The sequence below is a fragment of the Phoxinus phoxinus genome (genome assembly GCF_949152265.1).
Source record: "Phoxinus phoxinus genome assembly, chromosome: 16".
Classification (NCBI taxonomy): domain Eukaryota; kingdom Metazoa; phylum Chordata; class Actinopteri; order Cypriniformes; family Leuciscidae; genus Phoxinus; species Phoxinus phoxinus.
In genome coordinates this window covers 11,752,523-11,768,407 of record NC_136891.1, presented here as the reverse complement: position 1 = coordinate 11,768,407, position 15,885 = coordinate 11,752,523, and the positions used below count along the sequence as shown (strand labels likewise).

Sequence of the window (15,885 nt, the reverse complement as noted above, 5' to 3'; positions counted from 1 at the left end):
CTCGTACAAATTCGTACGAATTGGTCGTGAGATAGCGTTGGTTTTATCTCTAAAATAGCTTGGAAGAAGAAGCCCTGATGCCGAGGCTGCAGGCTTCTGAGGGTGGTCCCCTCCGGGGTAGAGACGGTTTTGAGAAATCGTTTCTCCTCGGCGTGTTCCCACAGCGTAAACGCAGCGTTTTGTTACCTCTCAGGGAACTAAGGTTACATACGTAACCAGAGACGTTTTTACCACCAGCTATTGATCACACTTTTAAAAGATGGAAATCTTTTAAGACATATCTTTGGAATATGTCCAAATTTAACCTGCATACTACAGGCTTATCCAGGTATTTTCAACTCCGCAATTTTGTTAAGACTAACTTCCCTAGTTTCCCTCAATTAGCAGAAAAATCTCTGGTTGAGAACTTATTGTCAGCCCCTACAGGTGGTAGTCGTATATTCTCTGTCTACACCCTGTTACTTTCATCTAGTACGTCCTCTCACTCCTACCTAAAGATGACTTGGGAAAATGAGCTGCAAATCAAGTTATCGGAAGAGCTATGGTCTGAGGCCCTTGCTAGAGTTAATTCTACTTCTGTATGTGCTCGGCTAAGTCTCATTCAGCTAAAAGTCTTTCATCGAATTCATCTTACAAAAGCTAAACTTCATAAATTGTTTCCAGAAACAGAGGACTTTCTCCCACCGATCACACCCATACATTCTTTAGCTGCCCAAAACTGGTCTCATATTGGGCTTCTTTTTTTTACTTCATATCTAGGGCTCTGCAGGTTTCTCTCTCCATGTCCTCTAGTCGCCATTTTTGGTGTGTCTCACTCGTCATTCATCACGAGACAGAAAGCAGAGGTTATTGCTTTTGCTTCTCTTATTGCTAGAAGGTGCATTTTGTTGCATTGGAAGTGTCCAACTAAATTTTATAAAACTTGGAACCCTATTTTAAATCTTTATGACTCTTTACGCCAAGTCAAGATATACAGGAGAAGTATGCAGACGTGTTTGATGGACTGGGCTGTTTTGAAGGAGAACAGCACATCAAGATCAGAGCGAACGCACAACCCATCATCCATGCTCCAAGGAAGGTCCCCGTGGCCTTGAGAGACAAAGTAAAGGCAGAACTGAGAAGAATGGAAAACCTATACGTCATTGAAAAAGTAACAGAACCCAGGCAGTGGGTAAGCAGCATGGTCACAGTATGGAAACCAGAAAAACAGAAGATCCGGATATGCATGGACCCCAAGGACTTGAATGCCGCTATTTAAAGGGAACACTACCCCATGAGGACGATCAAAGCACCCCCACTTGCACTTTTAACACCCCCTTTGGTCGCTACGCATACAAAAGGCTACTCTTCGGAATAAATACAGCTGGATAAATATTTCAAAGACTCATGACTGAAATGGAAAACGAAGAGCAGCACAACCAGAGGCTGAAAAGGGTGTTGGAGCGAGTGAGAGAAAAGAACATAAAACTCAACTCAGAAAAAAACACATTCACGGCACAAGAAGTCAAATACATGGGGCACATACTAACAGCTGAAGGACTCAAGCCAGACCCCAAGAAAGTAGAGGCAGTCAGGAAAATGCCAAAACCCACTAACAAGACTGAGTTACAGATATATTTAAGGATGGTAACATAGGGAAGTTCATACCGCAGCTATCCACCGTAACTGCTCCACTCCGGATCCTGTTAGAGAAGACCACAGAATGGAGCTGGATGGAGGAACAAGACAAGAGCTTTGAGAAGCTGCAAAAGATGGTCATAAAAGCTCCAGTACTAAAATACTATGACGCATCAAAACCAGTTAAATTGAGCACGGACGCTTCTAGTTGTGGAATAGTAGCTGTGCTTTTTCAAGATGAGTGTCCCATAGCTTACGCATCAAAAGCCTTTACCGACACACAAAAAAGGTATGCACACATAGAAAAGGAGTTGGCCGCCATTATGTTTGGATGCGACAAGTTCTACCAGTATCTGTTCGGACGGGCATTTGAAGTTGAAACAGACCACAAACCTTTGGAAACCATAATGAAAAAAACCTTGGCCAAGACCCCACTAAGACTTCAGAAAATACTCCTCAGGCTCCAGAAATACAACATGACTGTGAAATACAAAAAAGGAAAGGAACTTTACGTGGCTGACGCCCTGAGCAGAAACTTTTTAAAGGACACAGACGAAAATGAAAATAAGGATGATGTACAAATGTGATGTGCTTACCCATAGCACCCGCCAGACTCCAGGAAATACTCACAGAAACTGAGAAGGATCCAACCCTCACAGCAGTAAAAATGTTCATCCTCCAGAGCTGGCCAGATAAAAGATCAGAAACACCGGACGAGGCCAAAGTGTACTGGGACTACAAGAGTGAGATGACAGTAGAAGATGGGTTGATATTCAAACGCAACAAACTAGTGATACCAAACACCCTGAGAAGGATGATGCTGAAAAAAGTGCACTCCAGCCACCAAGGGATCGAAAAAACGAGGAGACTAGCAAGAGATGTCATATTCTGGCCGGGGATGCAAGCCCAGATAGCTGACACAGTCTCAAGATGCGTCATATGCAACACCTACAGACGACAGAATAGAAAGGAGCCCATGATTGGGCATGACATACCGGAAAGGCCATGGCAAAAAGTAGCTACTGATATTTTCGAACTCGATGGAGAACACTACCTCATCCTGGTTGACTACTATTCGAACTTCATAGCAAGCTAAACACCATAACAAGCCAGGCAGTCATCAACATCTGCAAACAGCAGTTCTCCCGACATGGCATACCCGATGAAGTCTACTCTGACAACGGCACACAGTATTCCTCCGCCGAATTTAGGACGTTCAGTGAGGAGTACGGATTCAAACATGCCACATCATCTCCCACATACCCCCAATCCAACGGGAAAGCTGAAAATGGAGTACAAATAGCAAAAAGCCTTCTCAAGAAAGCCAAAGCTGACAAACGAGACCCTCACCTCGCCCTCCTGGACTATCGAAATACACCCCTGGATGGACTACCCTCACCTGCACAGCTGCTTATGGGCCGCAGAACAAAGACAAGACTGCCCACAACACAAAAACTGCTCCAACCAGGAACAATGGAAGGGGTGCAGGATAGAATGAGGGTCAACCAAGACCGAGAGAAGCACTACTATGACAGAGGATCACGCGTGCTGCCAGCCCTCAGCCCAGGAGACACAGTGAGGTTAAGGGAGGGCAAGCAGTGGAGACCAGCTAAAGTAGTAAGTAAAACCAACACCAGAGCCACCGTCACACCTAGTGGAAGCAGACGGACAGCAGTACAGGCGAAATAGAAGAGAGCTCATCAAAACAGAGGAAGACACCCCTACATGTACAGAGGGGAAAGGAGAGAACACTGAGAGAAAAGAAAGACGATACACTTTCAGAAAACCCAAACCCAAAGAAAGACTGAACTTGTAACAGAGAGAATGAACTTAACTGAATTACAGATACCCGAGAACAGTTTTAACTATTAACATTTGTTATCCCCTTACAGGTTACCTGTGAACATTCTTACTTAAATAATGCCTTCCTGAATGTTACATTTTATAAACGTTATTCCTTTACAAGAGGAAGTTACAGAGAGCATCCTGACTTTTAAATGCTGCCATTTTAAGTTCAACTTTATGCAGTACTGTTGCCCTATATTTCTGTTAAATCACTTTAGAAAAGGGGAGATGTAATGATATGATAAGATCTCCAGGACACAAGAGGGCGCTGTTGTATAATGAATGTTCACAGACTAGTAGTGGCTGTTATTGTTTTCCATTAAAGCACTCTTCTACAGTCTAGCACTCACTTTTTACATTTGTCTGAGTGATTTTTGTTATGTGTCTGAGGTATGTGTGTTGTTTTTGTGGTTGTATAAGCTATAATAAATGCCTAAAATGTGGTGTGTCGTCTTAAGTACAGTGTCTGTATTAGGGAGAAGAAGACATTTCATCATCATAGTTTCCTCCATCTCCTAGATACATCTTACTTACATGGATACACAGATAACATTTATTCACAAGATCTTATCATGATTTATATGTATTAACTGGTGTACATCAGAATTTACTTGAATTCTACTTTACTCTTTCCCACCATTGACTGAATTTTCCAGCTATCCATGTTTTCACTGTTATACGGTAGGATGCGCTATGACACATCTTCTAGTACAGAAACTCTGGGTCAAACCCTCAAAACACAGGAGAAGAAGAAGCTGAACCAAGTGGTAGTAGATTACTCACGCAAATGTAAAATAACGTGATCATCAAACATTAAGGGCCAATCCCAATTCTACCCCTTACCCCTTCACTTACCCCTTCCCCTCTGTTTTGCTCGTGCACGTGGAGGGGTAGGGCTGTCTCGATTCTCTTTTGGTTGGAGGGGGAGGGCTAAGGGGAAGGGCCAGATAGCCCTTCAAACGAAGATTTTTCGGGACCACACTTCAAACGAAGGGGTATGAGAAGTGTCACTGCATACACCGGCTACAGACGCAAAATGGCTGCCCAAGCAAAAAATTAGACCATAAATGTAAGAATTGTTGACTTTAATAAGTATTTTAACAACAAATAATGATTTGCTTTATGTTACATTCAATCTTGTGTTCATATTTACGGTCAGTTCCTTCAAAGAAACGTTTGTAAAAAAATCTCCTCTCCCCCGAACAAAGCACACAAGCTACTGGTGCGTTCAAGTCATCTCGTAAAGATCGTATTTATGAGTTGAACGCACATGAACGCCACACAATGTCGTATTTCACACAGTTTAACACAGTAAATAAATAAATAGGTCAAAATAGGACAAACATAGGTCTGTACCTCCAACGTGTTAATACAACACCACAGAAAACAAGTCCTGTGCATCTTGGAAGTTTGTGATAAACATCGGCGCATCTCCTGTGACGTAGGCGACGACGTATAATGACGTGTAACGGTGTAGTAGTGGTGTCCCATTTCTTAGGGGAATATTTTTCACCCCTATGCCTTGCCACTCTGTTTCAAGGGTCAAGGGGAAGGGGAAGGCGAAGGGTTAGGGGTAGACGAAGGGGAAAGGGGTAGAATTGGGATTGGGCCTAAACAGCTTGTAAATCAAAACAAAAAAGAAAATGACTGTGAAGCTTTGGAAGTGTTGGACTCGATCTACTCCATCTGTGTTTTGATCATCGTTCTGAATCTGATCGAGATTCTGTCTTTGACAAAAATTAGATTTTCTCACCTTATTTGTTTAAAATGTTGCCTTTCTTTTTTGAAACTTACCAACATTCAAGTGTTGAACAAAAAAAAGAATGCATGAAGATAATAAAATGTTTTTAAAATTAAAGTAAAATTACAGTTAAATGTATTTTTCAAGTATAAAAAATTATATCTACATGTGAACATAGTAGTATAGTGCAAGTGCAAAATAATATATAAATAGTATAATGTTATGTTCACTTAAAGAAAACTTACAAGTATACTTGCAGTATAAACTTCTAAACTAGTACTTTACTGAGAGTACACTTCAGTGTCCTACTTTCATAAACTAAAAAAATGGTAAATACTAAAAGTGGGCCTATTTAGTCCCAAGTGTGATGCCAAGTAAATTGTTATCACATTTGTGGTAGTTTTTGTAATTTTATAAAGTAATGTTTTTGAATTTTGTTCAGGGGTAATGAACCTGTTTCTACCATTCATTTGCACTAATATATTTTAATTAGTGATCAGGAGTAATTGTGGAGTTCGTCAGCAGTGGGCAGTGTGGCGCTTTATTGTGCTCTCGGGGCGTTACGTCAGTTTGTCCCACGTTGCAATCATTTATTGAAATAATTTTTGATATTATTTCAACTAAAAGATGAAGGCTGTTAAATTAACGTTGCCCACTAGAGGGCGCCATAGGATAAGGAATCGTTTAAGTCTACTGTTATTAATTTGGTTTCTATCCCTTTGAATGGAAATAAATAAATGGATCTAATTAACTATTGTGTACTGACAGTAAAGTTTTATATCATTCATTTACATATTAATGTGTGAAATGTGAATCGTAATATTTGATGGTCGAAAAATATTTACATCATATTTTCTGGTTCAGCTGCAGGTCGGGAAGCAGAGCAGACTGTGGATGAAAATATATTTTTAAATATCAAATAATATTTAATGTTAATATTGTATTGACATAATTTATGCATTTTAAGTGACTTGTTGCTAGCTGCAGCGATGTGTTAACTTACCTGCATTCATCTATATTTTTGTTTTTTTGTGATTTTAATAAAAAGCAATAAGTAGTAGCAAATAGACTATTGCGTTGAAAATAACAATAAAATCAAATACAATGAATTCCTCCCTTCTGTTCCTTCAAATCACATCCTGCGCATTAATAGATTTATGTACACTAATATTTTCTTCCACTATTATGCATGTCCCACCTGACCTGCCATTTTTTCATCATTTTTAATTTTTGATAATTGTCTTAATAACTTCTTTACCAAAGAGAATGTTTATAACATCCAGGATAGTCCCCACCAGCACTGCAGATTGTATATGTCTTCCTCATAAACACCTGATTCCACTCATCGGCTCTTAGACTGCAAGACCTGAAGCGGGTGTGTATCATAAGGGAGAGATACAACATGTGCAGACTGTAAAACATGAAATGAGAACATGGTTGGGAACCCCTGCTCTACTGCAGTGTGTAGAAGAAGTAACCAAAAAGATTATGAGATTTGTAGATAAGGAGTCTCCATCCCTGCTCATGGAGAGCTAACTGTCCTAGACTTCTGGTAAGACTGAGATGAAGTTAATAAAACAATGTGAAAAGATGGAAGAAACAGTGGGAGGAAGAAAAAAAACAGGAAGATGGCTATATAACAGATAAATGCTGGTAAAGGTAGAGTAACAAGGAGAAATAGAAAGGAAGACTCGATTATTTCTAGACTTATTGAGCATACATTTAGACATTGGAGTCACACGTTGGTGTCACGTGTCTGTGGTGCAACGTTGGAGTCACACGTTGGTGTCACGCGTCTGTGGTGCGACTAACTTCTCTCATATAAAAGTACACGACTGTCTACTTCGGTAGGTTATCTGTGGCACTATCCACTCGCCATACTCCTCTGCCACCAACGCAGAACAACTCCCGCGTTTGCTGTCCCTCACCACATGTCACTGAACACTGGAAGAAACAACAGAATAGCACTATCATCAATGTTATAAATAAAAGAGCAACACCTGCAAAAAATTCTTCTGAGCATACATAAATATTAATGGAATAATTACATACATCTCCAAAAGGACCAACACTGTACTCTGCACAAAGGTGCTGTCACATGTCTGTCCTGTCTTGTGATGCACATGGGTGTTTTGTTATTTTGGGGCCATGTGCTCTTGTCATTGTCTGGTCCCTCCCCCTTGTTATCTGATTATTGGTTTAGTTGTCCCACCTGTCCTGCTCGTTACCCTCCTTGTTTGCCTCCCTATTGATGCTGCCTTCACGTGCTGTGGAAAAGATGATATTTTCCACTTGTGAACTGGTATTTACCCGTGTGTTGTGTTCAAGTGCTTTTATGATATTTTCCACTTGTGAACTGTGCACAACCATTCACAACGCTTGCGTCGCTCTCCGCCATGTTGAAAAGGTCAAAGGTTATCTCATCTCGGCAACTCGTGCATCAAAATATTCTACGAGTTGCCCAGTGGAAAATACCACTTGAGGGGGTGTTCATGTGCATTTTCCACGTCGGCTTTTGGTATTTACCATAATTACCATAGCACGTGAAGGCACCATTAGTCTTCCTGTGTTTGCTGTCCTGTGCTGGTTCGTTGTACATGTTACGTGTGTCTGTGCCTGTCCTGCCCTGTTCCGTGTTGGATTAAGTTCTGATTTCCTTTGTTGGTTTGTTTGTTTCTTGTTTTATCTTTATTAAATCTTCATTTCACTCCGCATTTGAGTCCTTTTCCATTTTCTAGTGATGGGCAGATCGAGGCTTCGTGAAGCAATGAAACAGCTGAACCAAATGGTCCATATTGTTTCGAGGCTTCGAATCAATCCGACACCCGTCTCCACGGTGACACCTAGTGGTCACTTGCAGGTGTTGATTTGAAACAACCTTGACGAGCCATTAAAATTTTTTTTTATTATTATTATTGTACTTTTCTAATATGTGAATCTAGTAACCTATAGGCTCCTCACTGTGCATAATGTTATTTTGGTCCTGCAAAATGAATATTAATAAAATAAATCAAGCCACAATGTCTCACTTTTTTAGATATTTTTATTCAAAAATATTAATTTCTCTGCTGTGGAAGGACTTAGCTTACTTCTTTTTTTACTGATAATTTCTCCAGCCTTTGAAAAAATCCTCTCACAAGGGACACTTGTTGCTGGAATGCAAAGATATTTTTTAGCCATGACATACAAATGAGGAAAGATTACTGCTCTCTCTTTCCAGTAAGTTAGTGGATCATGAGTTCTGGGCAAATACGCATCGTTGATGTATTTTTTCACTTCCACTGTGGCATCAGCTGTAGCATTGTGTATCATCTGGGTTTGATGGATACGACGAGTATCAAAAAGTTCCCATAAACTGTCCTGTGTTTCTACTGGTGTTGATGTTGATGGGTCTGATGTTGACATTTCTATCCCTATCTTTAATCTATCTATGTATCTATCTATCTATTAATCTAGCTGTCTATATATATTTATATCTACATGTATCTATTAATGTGTCACTATATGTATACTCTGTGTCTCTAGGTCAATGTGTTGTGTAAATTTAAATGTAAGCCTAAATATATGAAGTTTTATGTAACAAAGTTCGGGAGGAGCATGTTCAGGTAATCATCCAATCAGCACAAGAAGGAGCCAGTATAAATAAAGCCTTTCCTTACCTCCTGTCTCATGACTAATTTCTCAGCATTAGACTCCGCCTTCGTGCAGTCATGTCCGAGTTAGAGCTCTTCCCCTCCGACGATGAATCTTTCATCACGGAGACATCTCAACCGCAAAACGCAGTTCCAGCGACCCCTTCTTCTCTGGCAGCCAACGACAACTTGGAGCCTCCATCCTTAGGCAGGGGACGTCGGCCTTCCAGATCCTCTCAGCATACTCCAAGACGTCGAAGACTCCCCTCACCACCGCCAGCGAGGAACTCATCATCTTCATCGTCTTCCTCCGCGTCTTCCCACCTTTCAGCTCCCCCAAACATCCCTCCCATAGGGAAGTGGACAGTTAAGGGGCTAAGACAAGCCCTAATTAATTCTGATGCACATTTCTCCCGCAGGATGAAAAAGCAGAATTATTTAATTTATATGTCACCTTACAATCCTCTCCCCTTTCTGTTTCAGCTCCAATCCCATCGGCTCGAACGAGCACGGCTCGCCGGGCCCTGATCGCTCGTCCCGCAGTATCTCCTTCCTCGCTTGCAGCGCCGGGCCCCGCCCCCGCGCCACGTCGTCGCAGACCTTCCGCTAGCCTGGGCCGCGCCCCGGAACCAGTCATAGAAGCGCGTCAACCCGCTCCAGGTCAACTCCCCTCCCCAGCCCCTCCCATCGCGGTACCTCTCACTCTAGATCCCGGCAGTTCCACTTTCTTACACGATCCCCAATCATTTTTCTTCCCTTCTACTTCTTTCAGTTTTCCTCCTTCCCAAGCGTCAGGTGCTTACCCTAACGTGAGGTTGCCTCCGTTAGCCGGTCAATCGCCTGCGCATTTCCTTCCCCTTCCACACTATGCTCTTCCTATTCCTCCTCCAACTAACCCGGGGGCCGATCTCCGCGCGAGGATGCCTCCGCAAACGGCCACAGCCCCGTTTTTCCCCCCCTTTAACCCTCTCCAAGTGCGTTCTCTTTTCTCTCTCTTCTCAGCCACTCCTCAACCAGCCCCTCCGAATGCAGTAGCCACAGAACCTCCTCCAGTGACGAACAACATCAGAGCCCAAATCCTCACAGGTGCAGATGTTGATTTGGGTTCTCTCCTGTCCTTGTTTCCCCCAGCTGAGTCCAATCGCCAAGTAGACTGCGGCGACATTTCAGTCACTCTAAAAAATAACACACAGGTTTCATCACGTTCACTGTCACTGGCCGAATTCTGTATTGCCTTCAGCCGCTATACAGAAATCATTTGCTCATCTTTCCCCCATAGACGGCGCGAGCTGAATGATTATCTATCCATCATAGCGGAGCTCGCACTGTCTTACGGGGGTAGTCATTTTTATACGTACCACAAGCTGTTTTCCGCAAAATGCGCCGTCCGCGTTTCCCAGTGGAATCAGTGTCCCTATTGGGGAGCGTTGGACACGGATCTCCATAACCGAGTCTTCCTCGGGTGCAGAAATATCTCCTGCGCAATCTGCAGATCCACAATCCATGCCACCACGGCATGCCCCCAAATCAATCCTTCGATCCCTCCCTGCCCAGAGCAGAATGCAATAAAATCAACGAGTTACGTTCCGCGTCACGCAAGAGAGGATTTTCCAATCAGAGCACCATACTCGGCACCCGATAGACAAGTCTGCAGGAACTTCAACGAAGGGAGATGCCCAAGGCAACGCTGTCGCTTTCTCCACGTCTGCGATTACTGTGGCGGCGCCCACGCCCGCGTGATATGCCCAGTTAAAAAATCTGTCAATAAAAACGCAAAAAACTATCTCTCGACTCCTGTGAATGTTTCCCGCCTGGCCGAAGAATTATCTCACCACCCAGATGCCAACTTCACAAATTATTTACTGACAGGTCTCAAGCAAGGCTTTAAACCCGGTGTAGAAAGCCATCCCACACAAAATGTCATCTGCGCTAACCTTCAGTCCGCCTTAGCCGAGCCTGGAGTAGTGAATAAGCTGATTAAAAAAGAAATAGAATCCGGTTTCATGATGGGTCCTTTTGAGGCCCCCCCGTTCGACAAATTTCGCATCAGCCCCATAGGCGTGGCTACCAGGAAATTCTCTGGGAAAAAGCGGTTGATAATCGACCTTTCAGCCCCCCATAATTCTCCATATCCGAGCATCAATAGTCTCATCCCTCTCGAAGAGTATTCTCTCAACTATCACGATATCGAACAAGCCATAACCATTATTAAAATAGCTGGACGAGGTGCATGGCTTGCAAAAGTAGATATATCCTCTGCTTTCAAGGTAATGCCTATTCACCCCGATTCATGGCACTTATTCGGTGTAAACTGGCAGAAAAAGTTCTATTTCGCCGTGCGCCTAACTTTCGGCTGCAAAAGCAGTCCAAAAGTCTTTGACACGCTCTCTGAAGCCATATGTTGGATCCTTTCCAATAATTATGCAATTCCTCATCTTCTCCACCTGCTCGACGATTTCCTAATAATTTCACCTCACGACACCATCCCCGAGGCTCACCTCCGCATAGTGGAAAAAGTTTTCGCCGAGCTAGGGATTCCGTTAGCCCAGGAGAAAACATCGGGTCCGACTACATCCATCGAGTTCCTAGGCATCAATCTGGACTCAGTAAAATTCCAGTCCTCGCTGCCTAAGGAAAAAATCGATCGCATCATCCTAATCGCTTCCAATTTTGCAGACAGCACAGATTGTTCAAAACGCGAACTTCTCTCGCTGCTGGGCCACCTAAATTATGCGATGCGCATTATTCCACAGGGCCGACCCTTTATCACGCATCTCCTAGCCCTCACGTCATCCGTTCATGCGCTGGAAGATCGGATCATCCTTTCTGGAGAGTCAAAAAACGAGCTAAAACTATGGATTAATTTCCTCAATCAGTGGAACGGCTTAACTTTTTTTACGACGACTTTATCTCTCTCCCCCTTGATATCAAACTGTTTACAGACGCAGCACCCTCGATCGGCTTCGGCGGCTATTACCAAGGACGCTGGTTTGCGTCTCCCTGGCCCCCTCAGCTCCTAGACACACCCCAGTCTTCAGCCTCCTCTGCCCTTTTCGAGCTCTACCCAATCGTCGTCGCAGCTTCCCTATGGGGGAAAGAATGGTCAACCAAAAGCATCCAAATCCATTGCGACAACGAAGCAACCGTACACTGTATCAACAAAGGTCGTTCTCGCTCACCTGCGCTCATGCCACTCCTCAGACGCCTCGTATGGATCTCCGCATGCGACCAGTTCTTAATAACTGCAAAACACATCCCAGGGGCTCAAAATCAAATCGCTGACTCTCTCTCCCGTTTCTCTTTTCAGAAATTCAGGATGCTGGCGCCAGAAGCAGACCCCACTCCAACCCCAGTACCTCCTTATTCTCAGCTGATCTTCCCATAAACCATCCGCTAAAATCCCTCCTGGACACGTCCATCGATTCCATCCTCCAAGCCGTTTCTCCCAGAACCCTGCAAACATATTACACCGCATGGAAATCGTTCAAATCATTCCACCTCTCTCACAACCTGCCGTTTCCTGAATTTTCTCTTTTAACAGTTACCTCATTCATATCTCATCTTCATAGTATCAAAGGTCTCCAAGCCGGATCCATTAAGAGCTACCTAAGCCGCATTCAATTCTTCCATAAATTAATACACGGTAAACCTACACCTGCAATAAATAACTCCCAAACGTCCCTTCTAGTTAAGGGAATCCAAAGATCCCGCCCCACGCGTCCAGATACCAGACAACCAATCACGATCGATATACTCACCAGATGCATCTCATCACTCCGTCTTGGATACCACTCCACCAACACCGCCTATACGTTAGAAGCTATGTTCATCCAAGCATTCTTCGGTTTCCTCCGCTGTTCCGAACTGACCATCACTTCCTTATTCGACCCAAATATCCATCCCACTATGTCAGACCTCCAGGTCGTAGATAATGAAACCATATCATTTTTCATTAAACAAAGCAAAACGGATAAAGATAAAAGAGGTCACTTCGTATATATTTTCAATCTTCAAACTCCCATCCAACCGTTCCATGCGCTTTTTAATTACCTGCAGTACAAACGTTCCACGTCCAAATCCCCACTCGACCCACTTTTTACTAACGACTCCAACCACCCAGCTACGAGATTCTGGTTCCAAAAGCATCTTAAAGCAGTCCTCATTAAATCCGGCGTCTCAGCAGAGCGTTTCTCTAGCCACTCCTTCCGCATCGGAGCAGCTACCACAGCCGCACAAAAAGGTCTCTCCCAACAACAAATCAAAACCCTCGGTCGCTGGTCATCGAATGCCTTCAAAACATATATTAGATCAAGCCGTTTCTACATCAGAAAAGCTCACCAAGCCCTAACTAATTAGTTAATTATAATCATCACCTGCTGCGCCTCATTCAGTTCCATCCGTTACACCAAACCTTCCGTTCATCTGGGCTCGCCGCTTGCACGCTCGCTTAATATTCACAGGGAACGTTTTCAATCATATGCAGACTCCCCCGTTCGCACGCAGCGATGTCTCACCCGTTCGAAGGCCGGGTTCCGTCCCCCTTCCAAAACGCGGTTGAGCCCTCCCGTTCGAATTGCAGTGAGAGTCTGCCCGTCTTAGTCGTCGCCGGACGTCCGCGCTCGTGTCGCCAGGTGGGCTCCCCATTCGTCGGGACGTGAGGGGTCTTTCCCGTACCCCAGCCCCCCCCCTTCGAAGCGCCGGTCGAGCCTTCCCGACCGAGTCCAGCGGGCGCCCTCCGTCCAACCTGGCGAGGCTTACCCGTCCGATGCCGTGAGCATATAAGTTCCCATCGGACGCCGCGAGAGCCCTCCTAGGTGAACGGTTAAACTCGTCCACAAATTCACGCTCGCATAATTCTTGCGTCAGCGAGCTGTCAGTTCAACTGCAGAATGGGCTTATCCATCCGATGCCGTGAGCATCCAAGTTCCCGTCGGACGTTGCGAGAGCCTTCCCAGTCGAACAGACAAGCTCGTTCCTTGGTAAATACATACCCTTCACTTTTTGGGGGGCTAAATTCTACGCTCGCTGTCCTTCGTTTATCTGGCATTTGGGGGAGTACTCTGGGGTCGGGCCGAATTCTGAGCTCAGAGCCCTCCCCCCGGACAGCAAGCCAAATACGCATTATAATATTACATCAGATTTCATTAACATGTAAACTCGTGAAATGAAGTTTTATGTAACAAAGTTCGGGAGGAGCATGTTCAGGTAATCATCCAATCAGCACAAGAAGGAGCCAGTATAAATAAAGCCTTTCCTTACCTCCTGTCTCATGACTAATTTCTCAGCATCCCACCTCCACCCCTTCACCCCACATTCGGCTGGGCCCGCTCATAGATACCTATGATCTCTAAAGTTATGGGGGGAGTACTCTGGGGTCGGGCCAAATTCTGAGCTCAGAGCCCTCCCCCCGGACAGCAAGCCAAATACGCATTATAATATTACATCAGATTTCATTAACATGTAAACTCGTGAAAACTAAACAAATCGCACTATAAATGTCACTATATCACCAAAAATCCGCTATCTCAAAATCAAACTCCTCTCACAAAAACCCACGAGGTCAATATGCGTTGCTTTCACTTTTATACAGATGTGCGATCGTGTGGTCTGTTTCCGACCGTGTCAATCAAACGCTGATTCGGCGGATCACACCTGATGAAACACTTAGTGAAACACTTCGAGGCTTCGTTTGGCCATAGTCACGTGACATGGGTGTTTTGAATCACGCTTCGGATCAGTGTTTCGAAACATCTGCGCTTCGGGATCTCGCAAAGCTTCGGAACGACTGTTTCGCGTCAGCCATCCCTACCATTTTCCACTACCCACCGTGACAGGTGCTGGTTGCAGGCAACCTGGGAGGTTGGTTTCCTTTGGCCTTTTGCACTGCAGTGAGATTCATCTACGATTGCTGATGTTCTCTCATTAATACAGTGCACAGTACGGGTCTGCACGCCCCCACCACAGTGAAGAGAACACTCTAGATAGGTGCTGTATGTGTACCTACAAACACAATATATAAAGATAGTGACTATAAAGATAGTCACTTGTTGGACCCAACGTAGTCCGAAGGACTCGCTGAAAAATCCTCACCACTAATTCACAGACTGGAACACTCATGATACAAACTATGAAAATGACATATACAAGTCCTACACAGTGGCCAGGGGGAATTTTGAGCCATTCCTCTTCCAAAATAGTGGCCTGGTCACTATGCTGGTGGAGGCAAAGGCTTTCTGACTGGCTCCTCCAAAATATCCCACAGTGGCTAAAAATATTAAGATCTGGTGACTGTGCAGAACAGTTTTGGTGGCAACAGAAGAGTCAAGATGCACATTTAATTCTGGAGTGAGTTGGGTAGCAGCGGTTCTATGTTTTTTGGATACAATTCGGGTTATTACCAGGACATTCATGCGTCGACAGTTATTCCTGTTGGATGTGGTTCGTATGAGGTAATATGCTGACATTACTCTGGATGCCATAGCTCTCGATACACCACAAAGACTTGCTGTCCTGGTCACAGAAGAGCCAGTAAGACGAGCACCAACAATTTGTCCTCTTTTGAACTCTGATATGTCTCCCATTGTGTTGTGGATTGGAATATATTATGTACAGCTATTGCTCAGCGAATTAAACCTTCACACTCTGCTCTCATTGATGGAATTGTAAAATCAATGAAGATTGGCCACCAGGCCGCGCATTTATATAGGAGTAAAACCTCCAACACTATATTGGCCAGTGCTGCAGTTTCATAACATAAATTACCTGTAGGTGTCCAGATGGGCAGCAGCCCCTGGGCCATGTCTAAAGGTGACAGGAAGAGAGTGATCCTCAAAAGCCACAATCTCCCCATGGCTCACCGCCTTTCAGCAGAGATAAGGGTGTGAGAATTAAATGTTTGTGTGTGTGGTTTTGAGCTGTAGTTGTACTCGTACTCTGCAGACACCCTCCACAGACGTCTCTGCGGCTCACGTAGCACGGTGTGCCGTCCACCACAGTGGGTCTGTGACGGTAGTAGAAGTTCTCTCCTCTGGGCACACACACCAGACACAT

At 44.2% G+C, this 15,885-nt stretch overlaps 1 protein-coding gene across 1 annotated transcript; it reads right to left on the bottom strand.

Moving 5' to 3' along the window:
• Window positions 1–7,010: 7,010 nt before the first annotated feature.
• paplnb (papilin b, proteoglycan-like sulfated glycoprotein) lies at window positions 7,011–15,885 on the bottom strand (the record flags this gene model as incomplete). The annotated part of the gene is given in 6 exon segments (XM_079584216.1): window positions 7,011–7,147; window positions 7,256–7,294; window positions 14,673–14,835; window positions 15,598–15,695; window positions 15,768–15,783; window positions 15,785–15,885. Coding segments are annotated over 6 exon segments (522 nt in total). The 3' UTR covers window positions 7,011–7,042.